This window comes from Tupaia chinensis, unplaced genomic scaffold, assembly GCF_000334495.1.
Source record: "Tupaia chinensis unplaced genomic scaffold, TupChi_1.0 Scaffold000466_1, whole genome shotgun sequence".
NCBI classification, from domain to species: Eukaryota; Metazoa; Chordata; class Mammalia; order Scandentia; family Tupaiidae; genus Tupaia; species Tupaia belangeri.
This window is the reverse complement of record NW_006159975.1, coordinates 2762495-2780386: the sequence shown is the minus strand read 5'-3', so window position 1 is coordinate 2780386 and position 17892 is coordinate 2762495. Positions and strand designations below refer to the sequence as shown.

At 34.1% G+C, this 17892-nt stretch overlaps 1 protein-coding gene across 2 annotated transcripts in view; it reads right to left on the bottom strand.

The window, feature by feature from the left end:
• Positions 1-17892, bottom strand: part of HGF (hepatocyte growth factor) — an 87211-nt gene that overhangs the window by 56954 nt on the left and 12365 nt on the right. Inside the window, exons 5-8 of one of the 2 annotated variants that reach the window (XM_006155767.2) lie at positions 16170-16284; positions 9551-9693; positions 2840-2960; positions 498-616 (exon numbers count right to left, since the gene is read on the bottom strand). In XM_006155767.2, coding sequence (XP_006155829.1) covers positions 498-616; positions 2840-2960; positions 9551-9693; positions 16170-16284 — 498 coding nt within the window. The remainder of the gene's footprint in view (positions 1-497; positions 617-2839; positions 2961-9550; positions 9694-16169; positions 16285-17892) is intronic. The other variant, XM_006155768.2, reaches the window with a different exon arrangement.

The window sequence follows — 17892 nt, the reverse complement described above, 5'->3', positions numbered from 1 at the left end:
GTGGTTAAGGCGCTGGATTCCCACATGGCCGACCATGATTGGAGTCCTGGATCTGGGGGTTTGACAATCATTTTGAGCATGTGTGTGTGTGTGTGTGTGTGTGTGTGTGTATGCGTGTGTGTGTGTGACCAAAATCCCAGGAGGAGAATAGAAGTGACTGCAGCACTTTCCCTCTCACTATTCTCTTGGCAAGCACAGCACCCTATAGAAAAACAAACAAACAAACAAAAAACCTTAAAAAAAAAAAAGAAGCCTTTATCAAAAGTATAAAATCTCTTGTATGTATGCATGCACTTGAGTATTTATCTCTTCCAAATTAATGAATCTCTGAAAATTCAAAAGATTAGGTAAGAATATGTAACACATTCTTAAAATATTAAAACCTGCACATACTAAAGGATCAAGTAAAATAGCTGTTAACCTGTCTAACTAATAATAGCCTGCTTAGATTCAGTCCATGAGAGCAAAAGGAAGCAATAAATTTGACCCTAACTTACCACACATTTTAATTGCACAGTACTCCCAAGGGGTGTCAGGGTCAAGAGTATAGCACCATGGCCTCGGCTTGCCATCAGGATTGCGGCAGTAATTATCATCAAAGCCCTTGTCGGGATATCTGTAAACCACACCAAGAAAAGTGTCATGTAAATCTGCCTGGAAACACCACCCGGCCTTAAGCTCACAAATAACTTACCACTCAGTTTGACTACCACTAGCTGGGGGAAGAGATTTCCTGTGTTATGCCTTACAAGGGTCACTTATCATTGAATACTGAATCTACTAACTTATATATTCTATCAAGTCTATAGTATCAGCCACTATGCTAATTATTTCGGTACCTTTGTCACTGCCCAACAGTGGAGGTACTACACTGAATCCCTTTCTTATAGAGCCCAGTTGAGGACATATTGCATAAATTTGAACTCCTGAAGAATGTTCAGTAAGAAAACTGGTCCTCTTTCAGGGCAGACTTAAAGTTCACACTGAAAGTTGGATTTCAATAGCTCTGTTAGTAATGATAGCTCACTTCTAGAAATAGAGCCTTTCTAGGTCATGCCCTCATCTCCACTAGAGCAGAAGACAAACCATCATACCACTTTCTCCATCTCCCATCTCCCCTTAAATTAACAAGAGTCCTGAATTGGTGACTTGATTTTAATTGTTACCATATCTCTTCTGCTCTCACTTAAAAGATATGCATTTTACAAACCAGAGTTATAATTTCAGCTAAAAAAAAAAACAACAAATAAAACTGGTAGAGAAAAAGAAGAAAGAAAAAAACACTTTCCAGTAATTTCCAAAGTAAAGAAGAAATGGAATTTCCACTAATTATCTGTATTTTCATTTTTTTTATAAAAGGAAATTCTGTATTTCCTTTTCTTTTTTTAAAGAATTATTTAATTTTATTTATTACTATTATTATTTTCCAATTTGACCAGAGAGAGACACATACAGAAAGTGAGAGGGAGCGATAGAGGGAGAGAGAAAGGGAGAGATAAGAGGGAGAGGGAAAGGGAGAGAGAGAGAGAGAAAGTAAGAAAGCAAGTTTCTAGGTCCAGGACTTAAACCACAGTCAGCCATGTGGGAGTCCAGCATTTTAACCTCCATGCCACTTGCTGGCCCCTTTTTCAACTTACATGCTTCATGTAAAATAAATAGGCAAAGTAGATATAAAATTTTTGTAACTGTCAAGCCCAAACTCTACTCCATCCAAAAAAGATAACCCCTGTTGCCTGACTGCTCCAAACTGGCTGTCTACACTGGCAGTTTTAAAGTCATCAGAATAAATCAGCCAAAGAATTGTTAACTATACCTTTCATTCCCTTTTTTGGTCATGACCTATGTCATGGTGTTACACAAGTGACCCACAGTATCTGGGTCTTTAAAGATGTTGCTCTAAATATATATAGAAGATTTGGGATATTTAGTACTAATGTCTCGACCCACACTTTCAACCTGTCAAAATAGTCACTACTAAATTGGCCTTGTATTTCTTTTGTTCTCTTTTCTTTCTTTCTTTCTTTTTCTTTATTTTTTCTTTCTTTCTTTTTCTTTCTTTCTTTCTTTTCTTTCTCTTTCTTTCTCTCTCTCTTTTTCTTTCTCTCTCTCTCTCCTTTTTTTTCTTTCTCTCTCTCCCTTTCTTTTGTTTTGTTTTTTTTTTCTATGAAAGAGAAAGAAGCTTCTTCTGTTAGTGCTTCTACTTTGTGCCCCACCAATGGTTCTAGGACCATCCAGGATTTTATGGCTTCTTAACCTACTCAGCCAAGAGCAGTCGAAGGTATAGTCAGTGTTTTCATAGACCTCATCATAAAGGTCTTTTGCCCTAAGACTGCCTCCTTCAAACAAGGCTCCTGCAATTCTTTGGAAGAATTGTGAACATTTAGGCAGACTTTTTTATTTTATTTTTTTGTTGTTGTTCATTAGAAGATGTATACATTCCCCAAAGAGAGACAGAGAGAGAGGAAAACAGTACTTTCCAATGGGACATGGTCACGCCACATTCCTACTCTTCCACTTCTCCCCTACTTTTATAATTTTGGGCATATATATACAAATGGGCTCAGCACATTTTGCAAGCCACCTGTCAGTTGGCTATGTAAAATCCAACCACCTTAACCACTAGGACATAGGACAGCCCCATTCAAGGAGTTCTAAATTTTATGTTCATGCCCTACCAGAAAACATAATATAAAGAGAATTTCCATGGTATTTCCATTGTCATGGAGCAAACAATTTGTACAAAAAACAAAGGAAGGAAGGAAGGAAGGAAGGAAGGAAAGTAGTAAGGAAGGAAAAAGAAAAGAAAAATTACCAGAAGCATAATTCAGTAGTATTTTACCTTTCGGGCAAAAATTTGTGCCGATGTGGTGTCTGATGATCCCAGCGCTGACAAATCTTGCCTGATTCTGTATGATCCATGGGACCACGATAACTTTCCCCATTGCAGGTCATGCATTCAACTAATAAAATTAAAGTATGGCATGTTAATTGTTTCTGACAGCAAAATCTCCACTGTTCCATTTAAAGAACAGTAAATCCTCATTTAGCAAACAGTTTTTTAAAAAAGAAACCCTGTGTACCATTCTAACTTTAACTTGGGGCCTAATGTTCATAAATAGTGGCATAAAATACACTTTACAGAACTCTTCACAGTGTAAATGGGATTTCTGTAATTAGTGTCATACAGATTTACATAGGGCCAGCATACCACCTTTCTAGTTTTTAATAACTGTCCAAAAGTTACCTAGAAATTGGAAATGGAAGAGTTTTTGGAATTTTACCCTTGTTGGTCTGAAATGCAAGGCTCCTTAGTATCTATATTGTCAGCACAAGGGTGCTCCTCTGCCAACATGTCCTCCAAACACTCCCACAGGAATTATACTGTTTAAATGAGTTTGTGTCATATGCCCATGGATACTGCTGTAATCAGGAACAGATACTTAAGAGACTGGCTTCAGATACAAATCTGGTACAATTCAAATAACACAGACATTTTTTTAAAAAAAAAAGAAATCAGAGCTCCTTTCTGAACGTCCACACCGAGTAGGCTGTGTAGAATGGCATTCTTTTTTAGCTCAGGTCATTAGATGACCTGCTAGTGAACTCTTACATCCACCATTTTTAAAAAAATGTATATCCTGATCTAATTATACAGGATCCTACTGATGAGTCTATGAGAAGGGAATTAACAGTTCTCTTCTGATTGGCTTCTTATGTTAACACTGAAAACTCCGAATCACATCCACTCGTGGAAAATGCACTTCTCTGTGAACAGGTTGATTTGCTGCACAGCAAGGAATTGTGGATTCAATCATTGCTTGGCTTTTCTACAAATCCGGAAAACTTCTCCAAACACATCATTTGGATCTTGCCATTACTGATCATCTAACTTTAGCTGAAGTGGGAAAAGATACCAGTGTTGAGCTTTATCCACCAGAATCTACCCTAATTGAAGTAATTTAGAATATAAAAATACTAGAATCATTACTTTCAGACTTTTCATAATCTAACAGGATATTAACTATCAACTTTATTTTTAAAAAATGCAACCATTTGGCTTGATCCATCTACTTCCTTTCACATAGCTTAATCTCTGAGCTAAGACAAGGGACCAAGTCAGCTTTCCCTCATCAGATACTGAGATTCCCCAGACTACAGTCAATAAGCACCTGAACTGTAAAGGATAGAGGTCTCAGAGCATATTGATAAAGATGCTCAGGTGGGTCATGATTGTTTCCACATTGAAATGTTCAACATAGGTTACACATCAACATACTTCAACTTTCCATTCAAACACAACACAGACTTATTTAGTTCCCTTTTTTAAAAGAATGTGAGGTTTAATATCTACAAAGAAAATGGTAGAGCATTTATCATTGTTGTTTGCTTTTTTTATTGAATGAAAACATAGAATAAAATATTATGGTCACACATAAAAGGTAAATATGCACATGAACCATTTCTACTTTTGTATAAATGCTCAGGAATCATAAAATATTATGTCAGCCAATACAGTTTGTAAAAGTATATCCCTTTCTAATGAGAATAAATAGAATTATTTTTTGAGAAACAATACTATTTATAGACTTTTGTATATAAAATCTTTTCCTGCATTTACAGATTTTTCAATAGCCTCAAAGAAAAACAGCTACAAAAATGAAATGGATGATTCTGTAAGATGACTACTTTCCAGAATTAGTGTGGTAGATCAGTGCTTCTACAAACATTAATGTCCATAAAAAATCACCTTGAGATCTTGTGAAAGGATAAAATCTGATTCAGTGGATCTGGGCTGGGGCATTAAATCATAAGCACCCATGGGATGCAGATGCTGATGTTGATGGTGTTTAAACCTCACTTTGAGCAGCAAGTCTATAGATAATGTGACCTAGTCAAAAAGATCTAAGTTTAAAAAAAAAAAATTTAAGTGTATGGCAGTAATGATGTTTGAAGGTAGACAGGATTTTGCTTGGACTTTGAAGGCCAGATGAGAGTTGGATAAAGTACTAAAGGTCAAAATAATACAAAATGGTACAGAAACATGAATTAGTATGTTATGTTTGCAGTAAAGTGAAGAGAGAGTTATGGCTGCAGTTGTGGGTTTAATAAGATAAAAATAAATAAAAGCCAGCAAGAGTAATGTTAGATTTTAGAAGGCAATGAAAGTCATTGCTGGGGGTAATTAAGTGTGTCCCATGATAGAGCTGAGAGCTAAATGTATTATGGTTACATATTTTTATTATTTATGCTTTTATAATAGAAGATACCATTTGATTCTTAAAATTAGGAAAACAAAGCTCACAAAAGTTTTAAAGAACTTATCTAAGACAGAATATGTGAAAATTGTGTCTGGAATATGGGTTTTCTGACTCCATCATTTAGTGTTATTTCTTCCAATTATTCTAAATTTCCTTTTTGTCCAACATATTTAACTTAATTTTTACACATTTTAATTGACTATGCTTTAAGATTAAGAAATCAATATCCCTGCTTTAATTTTTTCTTTTTTAAAAAAAAATATTTCCTCAGAGTCTTGCACCCAAGAGAGAGAAATAGAAAAAGAAAAAGAGAGAGGGAGAAGAAGAAAGCTCCTTCCAATGGGGCATGGTCATATGCAATCCCTTTTCCTCAGTTTCTTCATCCTGTCAAGATTGAGGGCATGCACACACATGTGCCTAGCATGGTTTCTGATCTGCTAGATATGATATTCAAACTGCCCTTGGCCATGTGAGATCCAGTTCCCTTAAATACCAAGCTATTGGGCAGGTCTCACCCTGCCATTTTCAACATTGTCCCCATTACCCTCTGACTTTTGTTTAAAACAATGCATCACCCTTCAGGTTGATTCTCAACTGTTAATGGGCACAAGAATGCAACTACATTGGCCATTTCATTGAAGGTAAACAGTTGAAAAGTTTGTTGTTTTACCATTGAATCAAGCCATCAGGTTAATTATAAAAATTACCTCAAGAAAGCCAAATTTTGAACTCATATTCACTTTTCAAACTTCCGGAATTCCAAGATTCTTCTAAGTTTTCCTAGCTCAAAGTCAAGCAGTACAGGTTGAAACCAAGTTCACCTACTCAAGGAAACAGGTGAAAAGTGTGAACTATGTAACAGTACAAAAAGGGTGAGGATTGTCCTCAGCTCTCTCTAGCATTATCAGTCCACTATTTTAACCATTCCAGAAAATTCTGCTCTTTAAAAACAAAAACAAAATACTGGTGTAGATTACATAAACTACATAAGCTAAATAATAATTTCTGTTCATAAGTATTATTTTTTTCCTAAGTATAATTCTAGACTAAATAATGGTAAAAAAAAAAAAAAACTACACATAAATTATAATATGTAAGATTAATTTAACACCTTACCATATTAACCAACTTAACTCAAAATTGTGTTCAATTTATCTCTGTCATAAAACCACAAGTGATGTGAGTTTATAGATTAAGACAGTACCTCAACCTGTTTTTAGTCAATGTTTATTTTATTTCAGTAAAAGTAATCTCCCAGAAAAATTCATGAAGATGATTACTTAAACAAACCAGAATTTAAAATATGAATCTCACAAATCCACACTTACAAATAATAGTTTTATTTAAATCATTGTTTGTAAAAGTCCTTCTCCACATAGAGTATGTAATTACACACATTTTTATGGTAGTATTACTTCAGATTTTAAATTTAAAGTATTTTAAAAAAATGACTTAATTGAAATGTATTTACTTGGATGTTTGACAGTCATTTCAAAGGACATCTGTTCCAATAATTATTATTTTCTTTTAAGTCCCAAGCAAATACTCAAGCAAAAAATTGGTTTTACATGCCTCATGTTTCTATAAATTTTGAACTAAGCATTAGTTGGTAGTATTTTCTTTACATAATTATGTAGAAGTTCTTTTTGTTAATTGACAGGTAGAACTATGTATTTATGCTGCGTAATATGTTTTGAATTATATAGACATTGTAGATTGACTAAATTTTGCCAGTTAGTATATGCATTACCTCACACAGTTACCATTTTTTGTGGTAAAAATACTTAACATTCAGCCTTTTAGTATTTTCCAAGAATGCAACATAGCGTTATTAACTGTAATCACCATGTTGTACAAAAAATCACTTGAACATGTAATCTTCCTATCTAACTAAAAGATTCTAAATGGGATAAGAAAGTATTAATTTCCTTTGGAACGATTAATGTATTTAAAAGTTTTAAATTATGAAACAATAATATTACTCATTGTATGTCAGATATAATTCTTTTATGAGCCAAAATTTTAGACTAATTTTAGATGATTATTCAGACAACACTTTAATATAGTTACAACAATTTCAAATAATATAAACTGTTCTATGTGTCTTTTCCAAAAGAACAGTTCAGAGTTTGGCCACAGATATTCATTCAATTTTAAATATATAAAACATTTTGATAATTACTTCCTTAGTCAAAATGATAAAACCTTTATAACTTGCCACTTAGTAAATTAATATCCATGGATATTAATACCCATTAATATCCAAATAGGTAATATATTATACTATTAAATGCATTCTGGATTTTAAGACTTCTTCATATATATGTATTTTAGTAGAAATTCATATCATATCCACATGATTACATATATTTTGATTACATATATTTTACATTATCCATTTTATAAACAACTATTTTTCTCTATAATGTATTGACAATATTTATTATTTTGGATCTTCTTCATGAAAACCTTGCTAAAACTTTGCCCATTTTAGCTTGAATTTAATCTATCAATTCAATTCACACTCCCTGGCTTATATTTAACCTCCAGGGCAGGTGCTGGTTCATTTTTCCCAGAGGAGGGTTTTTGTATTATTGTCAGATCTCTTGTTGTTTCCAGAAAGAGCATAACTGCAACTTTTAGTGCCACAGTGACCAATAGCTTCAGGTGCCATTAAGATCAATGAGCGATGTTCTTTCCTAAGAAAGGTGTGATGACCTCAAATTTAAAAAAATTAGTTACAGTGTGATAATATGAGGATAACTATGGAATTACTTTCAGTCACTTCTTTTCTAAAAATTTTATTCTATGTCAATGATCAGTCCAGACCTTGACCAGTGTATCTGGATGAAAGGTCTTGTAAACCAGGAGTTGAAAATCATATCCTTACCAGGATTAGACAGGTAGCATAAATGCCAAACTGTTTATGGTTTGACCAAGTTACCAGCCTCTGAAAACACTTTGCCAGGTCAAATAAAACTAATGAACAGAATTCTTTGCCAATGACTTTCAACCTCAGAACACTATATAGTGAATGTTCTCCTAAAAACAGGGTTTTTCCTGCCATGTACAAATTTAAGACAAATATCAATTACAGGCTTATTCATACAAAACAGACTTGTTCATAACGTTATCACAGATAAGTTTATTATTTTTAAAAGAAAAGAAAACAATAAAGAAATTATAGGGAACAGAATATGATGTGGAATGGAAAGTAAGAATTTACAAACAGAGATGAAACTGGCTTACACATCAAGTCATGATTTTAAAATAACTAACAACAGAAAGCAAATTCACTTTCTCTGTGACAATTTTCTAACAATGGCCTTTACTTCTTAATGTGCTAAATGTTAACCTGATATTAAATGGATATTTATGGAGAAAATATATTTTTTAAATATTTGGTTTATAACAAACAGGTAAGATATCTTTATGAAACTTCGACATTGTTCCAGCAGCCTCCCCTCCCCAAATATTTCAAAATCTTAATAAATTTCTCACAGAATTTCATCCATGTTTCACTTAGATTTTTGGAATTTTAGAGTTTCTGACTCAACTGAAAAACCCAGCCATTCCATAGCCTGATAACTAAGAAAAATGAAACCACATACAATGCTGAAATACAATCTTCCATCTTCGTAATCATTCAGCTCTCCACTATAAGAGTAAAGACTGTGTCCTTCTATGTTGAGAGATGTAAAACACAGACACGGATTTAAGGTATCTGTCTCAAGACAGCCTGGAATCCATTGTTTTATCTCTTCAGATATATTCTGAATGGTACTCGGTTCCAGTGTGTGTGTCAAACTTGGTGTTAGTCACATTTTCACCAAAACACACGTGGAGTTTGAGCTTCTAGTGTTCACTTCTTACATTTTCACTTCTGGGTTCATAATACCCTTTTTACACCTCTTCAGAATAGCTTAGAAAACTTGGGAAGCAGGTGTTTGATGAATATAATTAGCACCACTAATAAACGGCTAAGTTTCATTCAGCCCCTTTCAGGTGGCATAAGTAGGGAGACTTTGAGGTATGAGCTCAGGACTAAGTGAATTTTTTACAAGATCTCCCAGAGGTATGTCTCAGGCTAACTCACCTCATTATTTTGCATTAATCTGATGATCATCAGGTAGTTTTAAAAACATTGTGTAAACATCCTCAAATAATTATTATTTGCATTTGAGTGAACAATGTATTTATTATGATTGATTCATTTCTATTAACCTTTAATGTGTTACAGTCTACACATTAGGGGGACCAGAGTGCCCCACATGGCATTCAGGCTCATTTACCTTCTGAACACTGAGGAATGTCACAGACTTCGTAGCGTACCTCGGGATTGCTTGTGAAACACCATGGTCCCCCTTCTTCCCCTCGAGGATTTCGACAGTAGTTTTCCTGTAGGTCTTTACCCCGATAGCTCGAAGGCAAAAAGCTAGTTTTAAAATGATAATCATTACAGTATAAGAGCATGCAACTTTATTTTCGGCCTATTAATTTTACTAATTAGCGAGTATGTTATTTCCTGCAAGTAGGAAACCCTTTATCCTATCTCATATACTTTCATATATTTTAAGTTGAATTCTGTAATTTCAATTTATTCTTAAAATTCTTGAGGCTTTTAACATTTACCTAACTGAATTTCCATATTCAATATTGCTAGAATGATTAGACTCAGAATTTGCTAAGAGCCAAACATTCTAGAACTTAATGTTACTTGAACCACAACCTCAGAGCTCCATGTAAAGGGAGCAAGCCATTGAGCAAAGCCATTTAGGAGGAAACAGAAAACATTGCAATGGGCCTTTAACATCTCACTTATCCAAGACAACTTATCCGAGATCATGACTTGATTATCACTTTTCTTATGAAGAATGGCCCCTTTTTTTCCTACATAATTGAGAAACAGATTGATGAAGTAACATGAACAAAGGATTCAGAATCAAATTAAACCTGAACTCAAATTTCAGCTCTTTTTCTTGCTGTAAGAACCCAGCAAATAACTTAGATTCTCTCCTAGCGTTAGCTTACCTGTACTTCAGGTATAACCATAACTTCCGTTTTACATAGTTGTTTTGAGAAGTTCAGAGAGATGTAAGAGTAACTGACAGTTAAGAAATGTTTTCCTTTAATAAGCACAGTCCACACTGTGCAGTCTCTCCTCTTAATATAAAACAGAATTGCTTATTCTCTTTAAAAAATTTGACAATTTTGACTATGCTAAGTCTTGATGCTCCCAATTTTGGTTCATAATAGTAGATCTTAGGGTGTAGTAACTGTAATACATTGCCTTAACTTAAAATTTTTAATATTCTAGTTATATTATATACATAATATGTATATATACATATATAATATATATGTGCATGTATATATATACATATATATAATGTATATACATATATGCATGCACATATATATGTCTGTGTGAGTGTGTGTGTGTGTATATATGCAAAATAGCTTGGTTATCAGCATAAAGTATTTTAACACATCAGAAAAGGTCAACACCATTTTATTTAAATTTTTTATTGCTTGTGAAATTAGATGTAATGATGGTCCATTTGTTTGTTAGAATGCCACAAACAAAATCATAATAAAGAATATATTTCTATAGATAACACTAGTACATTTTTTTTGAAAATTTAGTTACATTTTTTTTTGAGAGGTTTTTGCTATAGGGCACGTGCGCTTGCCAGACAGACAGAGAGAGACAGAGAGACAGACAGCGAGAAATCACCACCGAGGGGGATGGCCATGCTGCAATCTCTTCTCCTCCGTTTTCCTCTCGGGATCTAGGGCACGCATGCACACGCGCCTGGTTTGAGTTAAAGCCACCGGGTCCGGGACCCGAACCGCAGTCAACTACGTGGGAGTCCAGCGAGATAGCCATTATGCTAACTGCTGGTCCTGAAAATTTAGTTGCATTTTTAATATTCATTTTGGTGTGTACTCTATAGCTTTATTGCTAGTTGTACTGATCTCGGAGTTCTAGATAGTACTTAAATTGGAGTATAGTCCAATTTAGTGTAGTGTAGTGTCTCAGTATATATAATTCAGTGTGTTCTTTACTCAATGAAAATTTTAATTTAAAAAAATCAATTTTCTTTATGTTGTGACACAAACAAATATGTATCAGGTACCAAGCAACATTTTGCAATAAATTGTTTTTTATTTGGACATCAATGTACACCAAAGTTAAGTCTTCCAGAAATATAAATTATTGATCAAAAATAAATAGTCTACTTACTAGACTTCTTACTAACTAAACATTTTCAAAGAACCAACTGAATATTGTAAATATTATGCAATCCAAAGTACCTTAAATAAGTATATATCCTTACTTCATTACCATTTTAAATATGAGGAAACAAAAATAAGCATTAGGCCATATATCTGACAAAAACTGTAATGCAATTAAAGCTCATCATAATTTCACAGTTCCTAATAGTATTAATTTTTAAAAAGTCGTTTGTCTTTTTTCTCAGTTTTAACTCATTTCAGGATATTCTAACATGTATTTTGTGCCACTGCTTGAAACTTCGTTTCTTGCATTTTCGACATTTCTCCAACTTTTTATAGTAAATTTAATGCAAGAAAATCCTTCTGTGACCACAATAAAGCATAGTGTAATGGAGTGGTAAGGTCAAGTTCTTTTTAATCACAAAACCTGTAATGTTGCCCCACATCTATCACTCAGTTTGTTTACAAGCTTAATCCTTAAACTGTTTTCTCTCTGGGTTTCAATTTCTTTACATTTACTTACAAGATGAGTAGAATGAACTAAAGTATCATAAATTCCCCCTTTTTATGTCATTTTATGTATTAAGTTGGCTGATGAAATTACATATTTGTTTTAGCAAATTATATATACACATATTCGATATCTACAGTTTTAGAGATTTTTGTTGCCCCCACACACACACATACACATAGAACTACACACACATATTAATATATATACCTTTCCAGTGGATTTGTAAAGCCAAAAAGAAGCTGTAAAGAAGCAGTGAATTAATCAATCAACAATTTAGTAGGAAAGATACAAGTAGGAAGGAAGAGAGATAAAGTAGGAATCAAAACTAGATCTGGCTAAAGAGACTTTCTACTGGAGTTAATGAGATGAAAAATGAAGAGAAAAGATGGGCTTCTTTCCACAATTCTGAATCAAACCATTATTATATCCCTCTTTATTATATGGCTAGCTATGTCATCTCTTCATCTTTAGGTGTATTTAACGTTTTTACCCAAGTTAACTCATTAATTTGGTGTCTCAAGGTATTGAATATGCTTTTCTTTAGTATCCCATATGTGGGCAAAGAATGAAGCATAGCCTTTTCACTTAAACTATTATTTGCATACATACTATTTTTAGTTCTCTCTTTTTACTTTTTAGCAAGGCTTTAAGAAAGGTAAGTGAAGTATCTAATATTGGGTTATATTCAAATATACTTTGAAATGTAAGCTAGACTGTGTGGATGCTGGCCTCTCTTTCTTTTCTTTTAATATTAACTGTGTTCATAAGGAACTTGATCTATTCCATCATCTGCTTCATTAATGAATGCTGGATGGCCAATGAAGGATGCAGATGTAGATATCAGGTCACCTGATTTTCTGGTTAAGTTTCTCTACTAATTTCATCATCTATCATCATCTTCCTATTAAGCCACTTATAAAATATTTCAATTTAGAAAGTTGACAATAAATCACTCCTCCAGACAGAGGCATATTTCTTTTTCCATTTCCCATAAAATTAATCTTCAGTTAACACTTAACTTAAAAGTGTTAAGTTATCATGCAGGTATTCCAATAAACTGCTAATTGATGAAAATTAAGTGAGGCTCCAGTTAAATGCCAAAAAAAAAAAAAGATTAATATACAAAATCCTCTTGGTCATAAACCTCTATATCACAAGGAAATGTTCACTGGTAAAATAGCTGATTGGGCTGGAAAACCAGTTCCCAGAGAGATCTATTTCACATTTACTCCTTCAGCAAAGAATTACAATCATAGAGAATTTCGGTTGAAATAGGACCTCAACTAGGTTAGTCCAGTGCAGTCTCCTGGACTAAGGTAGGATTGATTTCAAATACTATTCCTTTGTTCATGAAAATCTTAGATCAATATATTTAAATAAAACATGTTCTTCCCTATGTAGGGAGTAACACCATGCAAATCCATAAAAGAGAATAAAACCACCTATACTGTTTACATGTTTTTAATAATACAAGGATACTATGTTTCAGAAATATTGTTGTAAAATTATAACTAACTAATTTGGGGAAATGGTAGTATTGTTACTGAACTGTACTGGAGAGCCCATCGTCCTGGACACTTAACCAGCTGACATTAATTAGACAGCGATCACAGGTTTGATGCCAGTATGGAGGCACTCACTCTTTTCTTTTTAATGTCGGTCAATTCATTCATCCTGTGTTTACTAAGTAAAATCATTTTGCAAATTATGCCCCTCAAAAATGAAATGAAATAAAAGTCGATCTATCAATGCAAAGTCATCATTACTATTGCAGAATCAAGTCACATCTTGTGCCCTACTGATAGGCCAGGTGTTTCATGCTCTTGGGTTGTTAAAAGCACAGGTTATAGGCTAAGCTGCGGATGTGTGCTACCAGAATTCTGCTACTCAAAGACTGAGGCCACAGTGGAGGTCCAGGTTCAATTTTCTTTTTTAAAAAAAGAATTATTTTTTTCAACTTTATTCATTTACTAATTTATTTTTATTTGACCAGAGAGAAACAGAGCGAGAGAAGGAAAGTGAGAAAGCAAGCCTCCCTGTGCAGGACTTGAACTGCATTCAGCCATGTGGGAGTCCAGCGCTCTTAACCACCATGCCACCTTCTGGACCAGGTTCAATTTTCAACCCAATCTAAATAGTCCAGCAATGGTGATGTATGCTTATAATTTTACCTAACTTGGAGGCAGAGTCAGGAAATTAGGAAATGGCAAGATCCTGTCAAAAGTCTCTCTGGTGGGACCAGCAGATGGTATAATGATAATGTCGCTGGACTTCCATGTTGTCGACCATGGTTTGAGTGCTGGACCCAGCAGTTTAAAACTCACACCAGGCACGTTTGTGTGTGTGTGTGTGTGCCCACAGTTCCAGGAAGAAAATGGAGAAGGAATTGAAGTGTGGCAATCCCCTCTGCGGGGGGGGTGAGGGGGGTGGGGTGATTTCTCACTTTCTGTCTCTCTGTCTCTGTCTCTCCAGCAAGTGCACATGGCCTATAGCAAAAATCTCCTTTTTTTAAAAAAAAAAAAAAAGTCTCTCTGGCTTCCTCACCTTTCTCTCACTTTCTTTTTTTTTTTTTTCAGATGTCATAATGAGAGAGAAACAGAGAGATAGTAAGCACTCCTTAATGTGACCTGTTTATACCACAGAGCTTTTTTTCTCTAATTCTGCATCTTATCAGGATCGTGGATATGCATATGTGCTCCTAGTGTTTTTTTAGCTGCTGGTATCAGCTGTGTGGGGATCCACCTCCTTCTCCATAGCACTTCCACACTGTACTATAAACGCACTCTTTCTCTCTCCTTCTCTCTCATGGGAAAAAACGACAAACAAAAACCACAGAGTGGTACTGGCTAGGTTTATTTTTTGGCCATACCACTTACTAGTTGTGTATGACCTAAAAAGTTACCAAGGTTCTTTGTGTGTCAGTCTCATCCTGTATATAATATAGAATTAATTAGGGCCAGTCAGTGGCATGGTCATTCAGGTGCCTGGATCCCACAATGCCAACTGTGTGGTTTGAGTCCTGGATCCAGTAGCATGAGAAACAAGCTTAAGCTGGAAAACATGCTTGGGCTGGGCACACATTTGGAAGTGCCCAAAATCCCAAAAGGAGAATGGAGGAAAAACGATTGCATGACCATCACCTCTGGTGGTACTTTCTCACTTTCCCTTCTCTCTCTCTCTTTCTCTCTTTCTCTGTTGAGTACACATGCCCTATAGCAAAACAAAACAAAATAAAAACTCACTGTGTGGTTCTTCTGAGGAGTAAATGAAGTAAATAAGGTTAAATACTCAGCAAGCTACTTGGCACATGGTAAATTAGATCTTCCAATGCATTTACTAACCAGGGGGGAACTATTTAAAACATTAGTTTCTGTTAAAATTATTTGTCAAATAAGTCTTGAAAACTGAAACTATATTTAGTTCTATAGCAAGCAGTAGCTATCTATACTTTTCCCCCATGATTAAAACTCTCAGCCTAATGAGCCTACGAATATTATGTTACTCATCTTCAAATAGTTTTCATCTGTTATAAAGAATACAATTGTCCTCTTCATTTTATTTCATTTTCAAGGAATGAATTTTAAAAGCAATCAGTCTGTGGCATGAGATTTTAGTGATGGTTCTCAACTTTGGTTGCACTTTGGAATTATCTGAGAAGCTTAAAAAAATGGTCCCTTATTCTACAGATAATCTGATTGGTTTGTTTCCACTGAGTTTGGGGATACTTCCAGGTTTGAAGCTGGTAATTTCAATGTGCAGCCAAGGTTGGGATCCACCAAGGTTAAAGAACACTCGGCCCCTAATCAGATCAGATTCTGGTCCACCTCTGATGTATCATAGTCAACCTCTGTAGTTGCATAGTAATCTACTTGCTCAAAAGCAAAAAGAAAAAATATTTTAATATATTTTTTTATCATTTCTTCAAAATACCAAGATGTATACAATGAAGCATCTAGGTATAAAAGCATTAGGGTACATTTTAATGAATGTATTAATCTTTGGGTAAATAAAAGTCATGAGTTCACATAAGTTGGGTCTAACTTAGCAAAGTTGGCTAAGTTATTATAGAAGTGTAGAACTATTCTGAAGGACTATTGTGAGATTGTTAACACATGAAAAGGATAGGCTCCAGCCTCTTTTCCTCATGCTGTTCTTACCTGTGTTCATGTGGTATCATGGAATTCCATGGCTGGCATTTGATGCCACTCTTAGTAATAGACACTGTTCCCTTGTAGCTTCCTCCTTTACCAATGATGCAGTTTCTAATATAATCTATTGAAGAAGGCAGAGAACAATGATATAAGTATCTGAAACATAGGCTGCATTTATAGAAAAGAAAATAATAAAATTTCATTCATACTACTAAGTAATTAAGTAACTCATGCAAACTATTTCAAATAACACCAAAATTTCTTACTTAAAGCTTCTACTAGTATTTTCAGAATAATCCAAAATAAACAAGTAAACTATTAGGAAGTTTCCATTTTGTGAGTATTTACATGGATAACTACAGAGACTAGTCTCTATGTCTAATTAACATAGATTATTCTACACACTGAATGGCCAGACAGTTGTGATTTGCTCAAAAAAAAAAAAAAGAAAACCCTAAGAAAATACAAAAAACAAAACATAGGTGATATTTAAACCCTGTATTGAATTTATCAAGTTATTTTAAAGTAATAAAATGAATTATTATCTTAGTAAAATTAGGTAGAGTTTTATGTGTATAATTACATTAGGTTGATTATTATTTTCCATATTTTTGCTAATATTTCAGCTGATAAATTTTAGAGCAACAGAACTGTAACATATGTGTAGTTCTTCAAATAATAGCTCCTGCACTTGTTAGCAAGTTATATGAAAAACAGAAGTAAGAATAGTCTTATATTAGATCAAGAATTATACTCGCAATTTGCAAATTTATTAATATATAGAGAGATTATATTATTTGCTATTATTATTATTATTTCATTTAAGTATTTATCCATTAACATGAAAACATCTGTATGTACTACTCAATTTCCAAATTTAATAAGACACATGATTTTTTAATTAATTAAAATGAATATTACTTTCATAAGTGCAACTCATAATTATTTTGTGTGATGAGAGATTTAACTCGTAAACTTCATATTTAACAATCTATAGTTATCTAATTCTGCTTTTGAACAAAGTCAGTACCTTGTAAATATAACATCAGGCTATCAGAATAAACAATTTAAAACTCAATTTCTCTTCTAAAGATTTCTTCAAAGTATAAGATTAAGGGGAACCAGCAGTTAGCGTAATGGCTATGTTGCTGGATTCCCACGTAGTCGACTGCGGTTCGTGTCCCGGACCCGGTGGCTTAAAAAACTCACGCCAGGCGCGTGTGCGTGCGTGCCCAAGATCCCGAGAGGAGAATGGAGGAGAAGGGATTGCGACGTGACCTTCCCCCCTGGGGGGTGATTTCTCGCTTTCTGTCTCTATGTCTGTCTGGCGAGCGCATGCGCCCTACAGTGAAAATCTCTCCAAAAAAAAAAAAAAAAAAGTATAAGATTAAGTATCAACCTAACTGGTTTATCCAAAACTTAGATCAGTTATCCAGAGTTGTAAAAATAAAAAATACTATAGCAATCTCAACATTTGCCTTAATACACAGTATCTTAAACTAACAACGTAGGATGGCACTTTCTAAAATAAATATAAAGAATATCAGTCCTAGGAGATGCTCCTAGAAAAAAAAAAGCCAAAGAGAGAAAGGGCAATCTAGATTATGGAAAGTTTGAGAAAGGCTCTCTCTTTTTTTTTTTTTTTTTTTTTTAGAGGGATTTTTTTTTTTAATTATCTTTTTTAACTTTATTTATTTTTTTATTTTAATTTGACCCGAGGGGGGGGGGG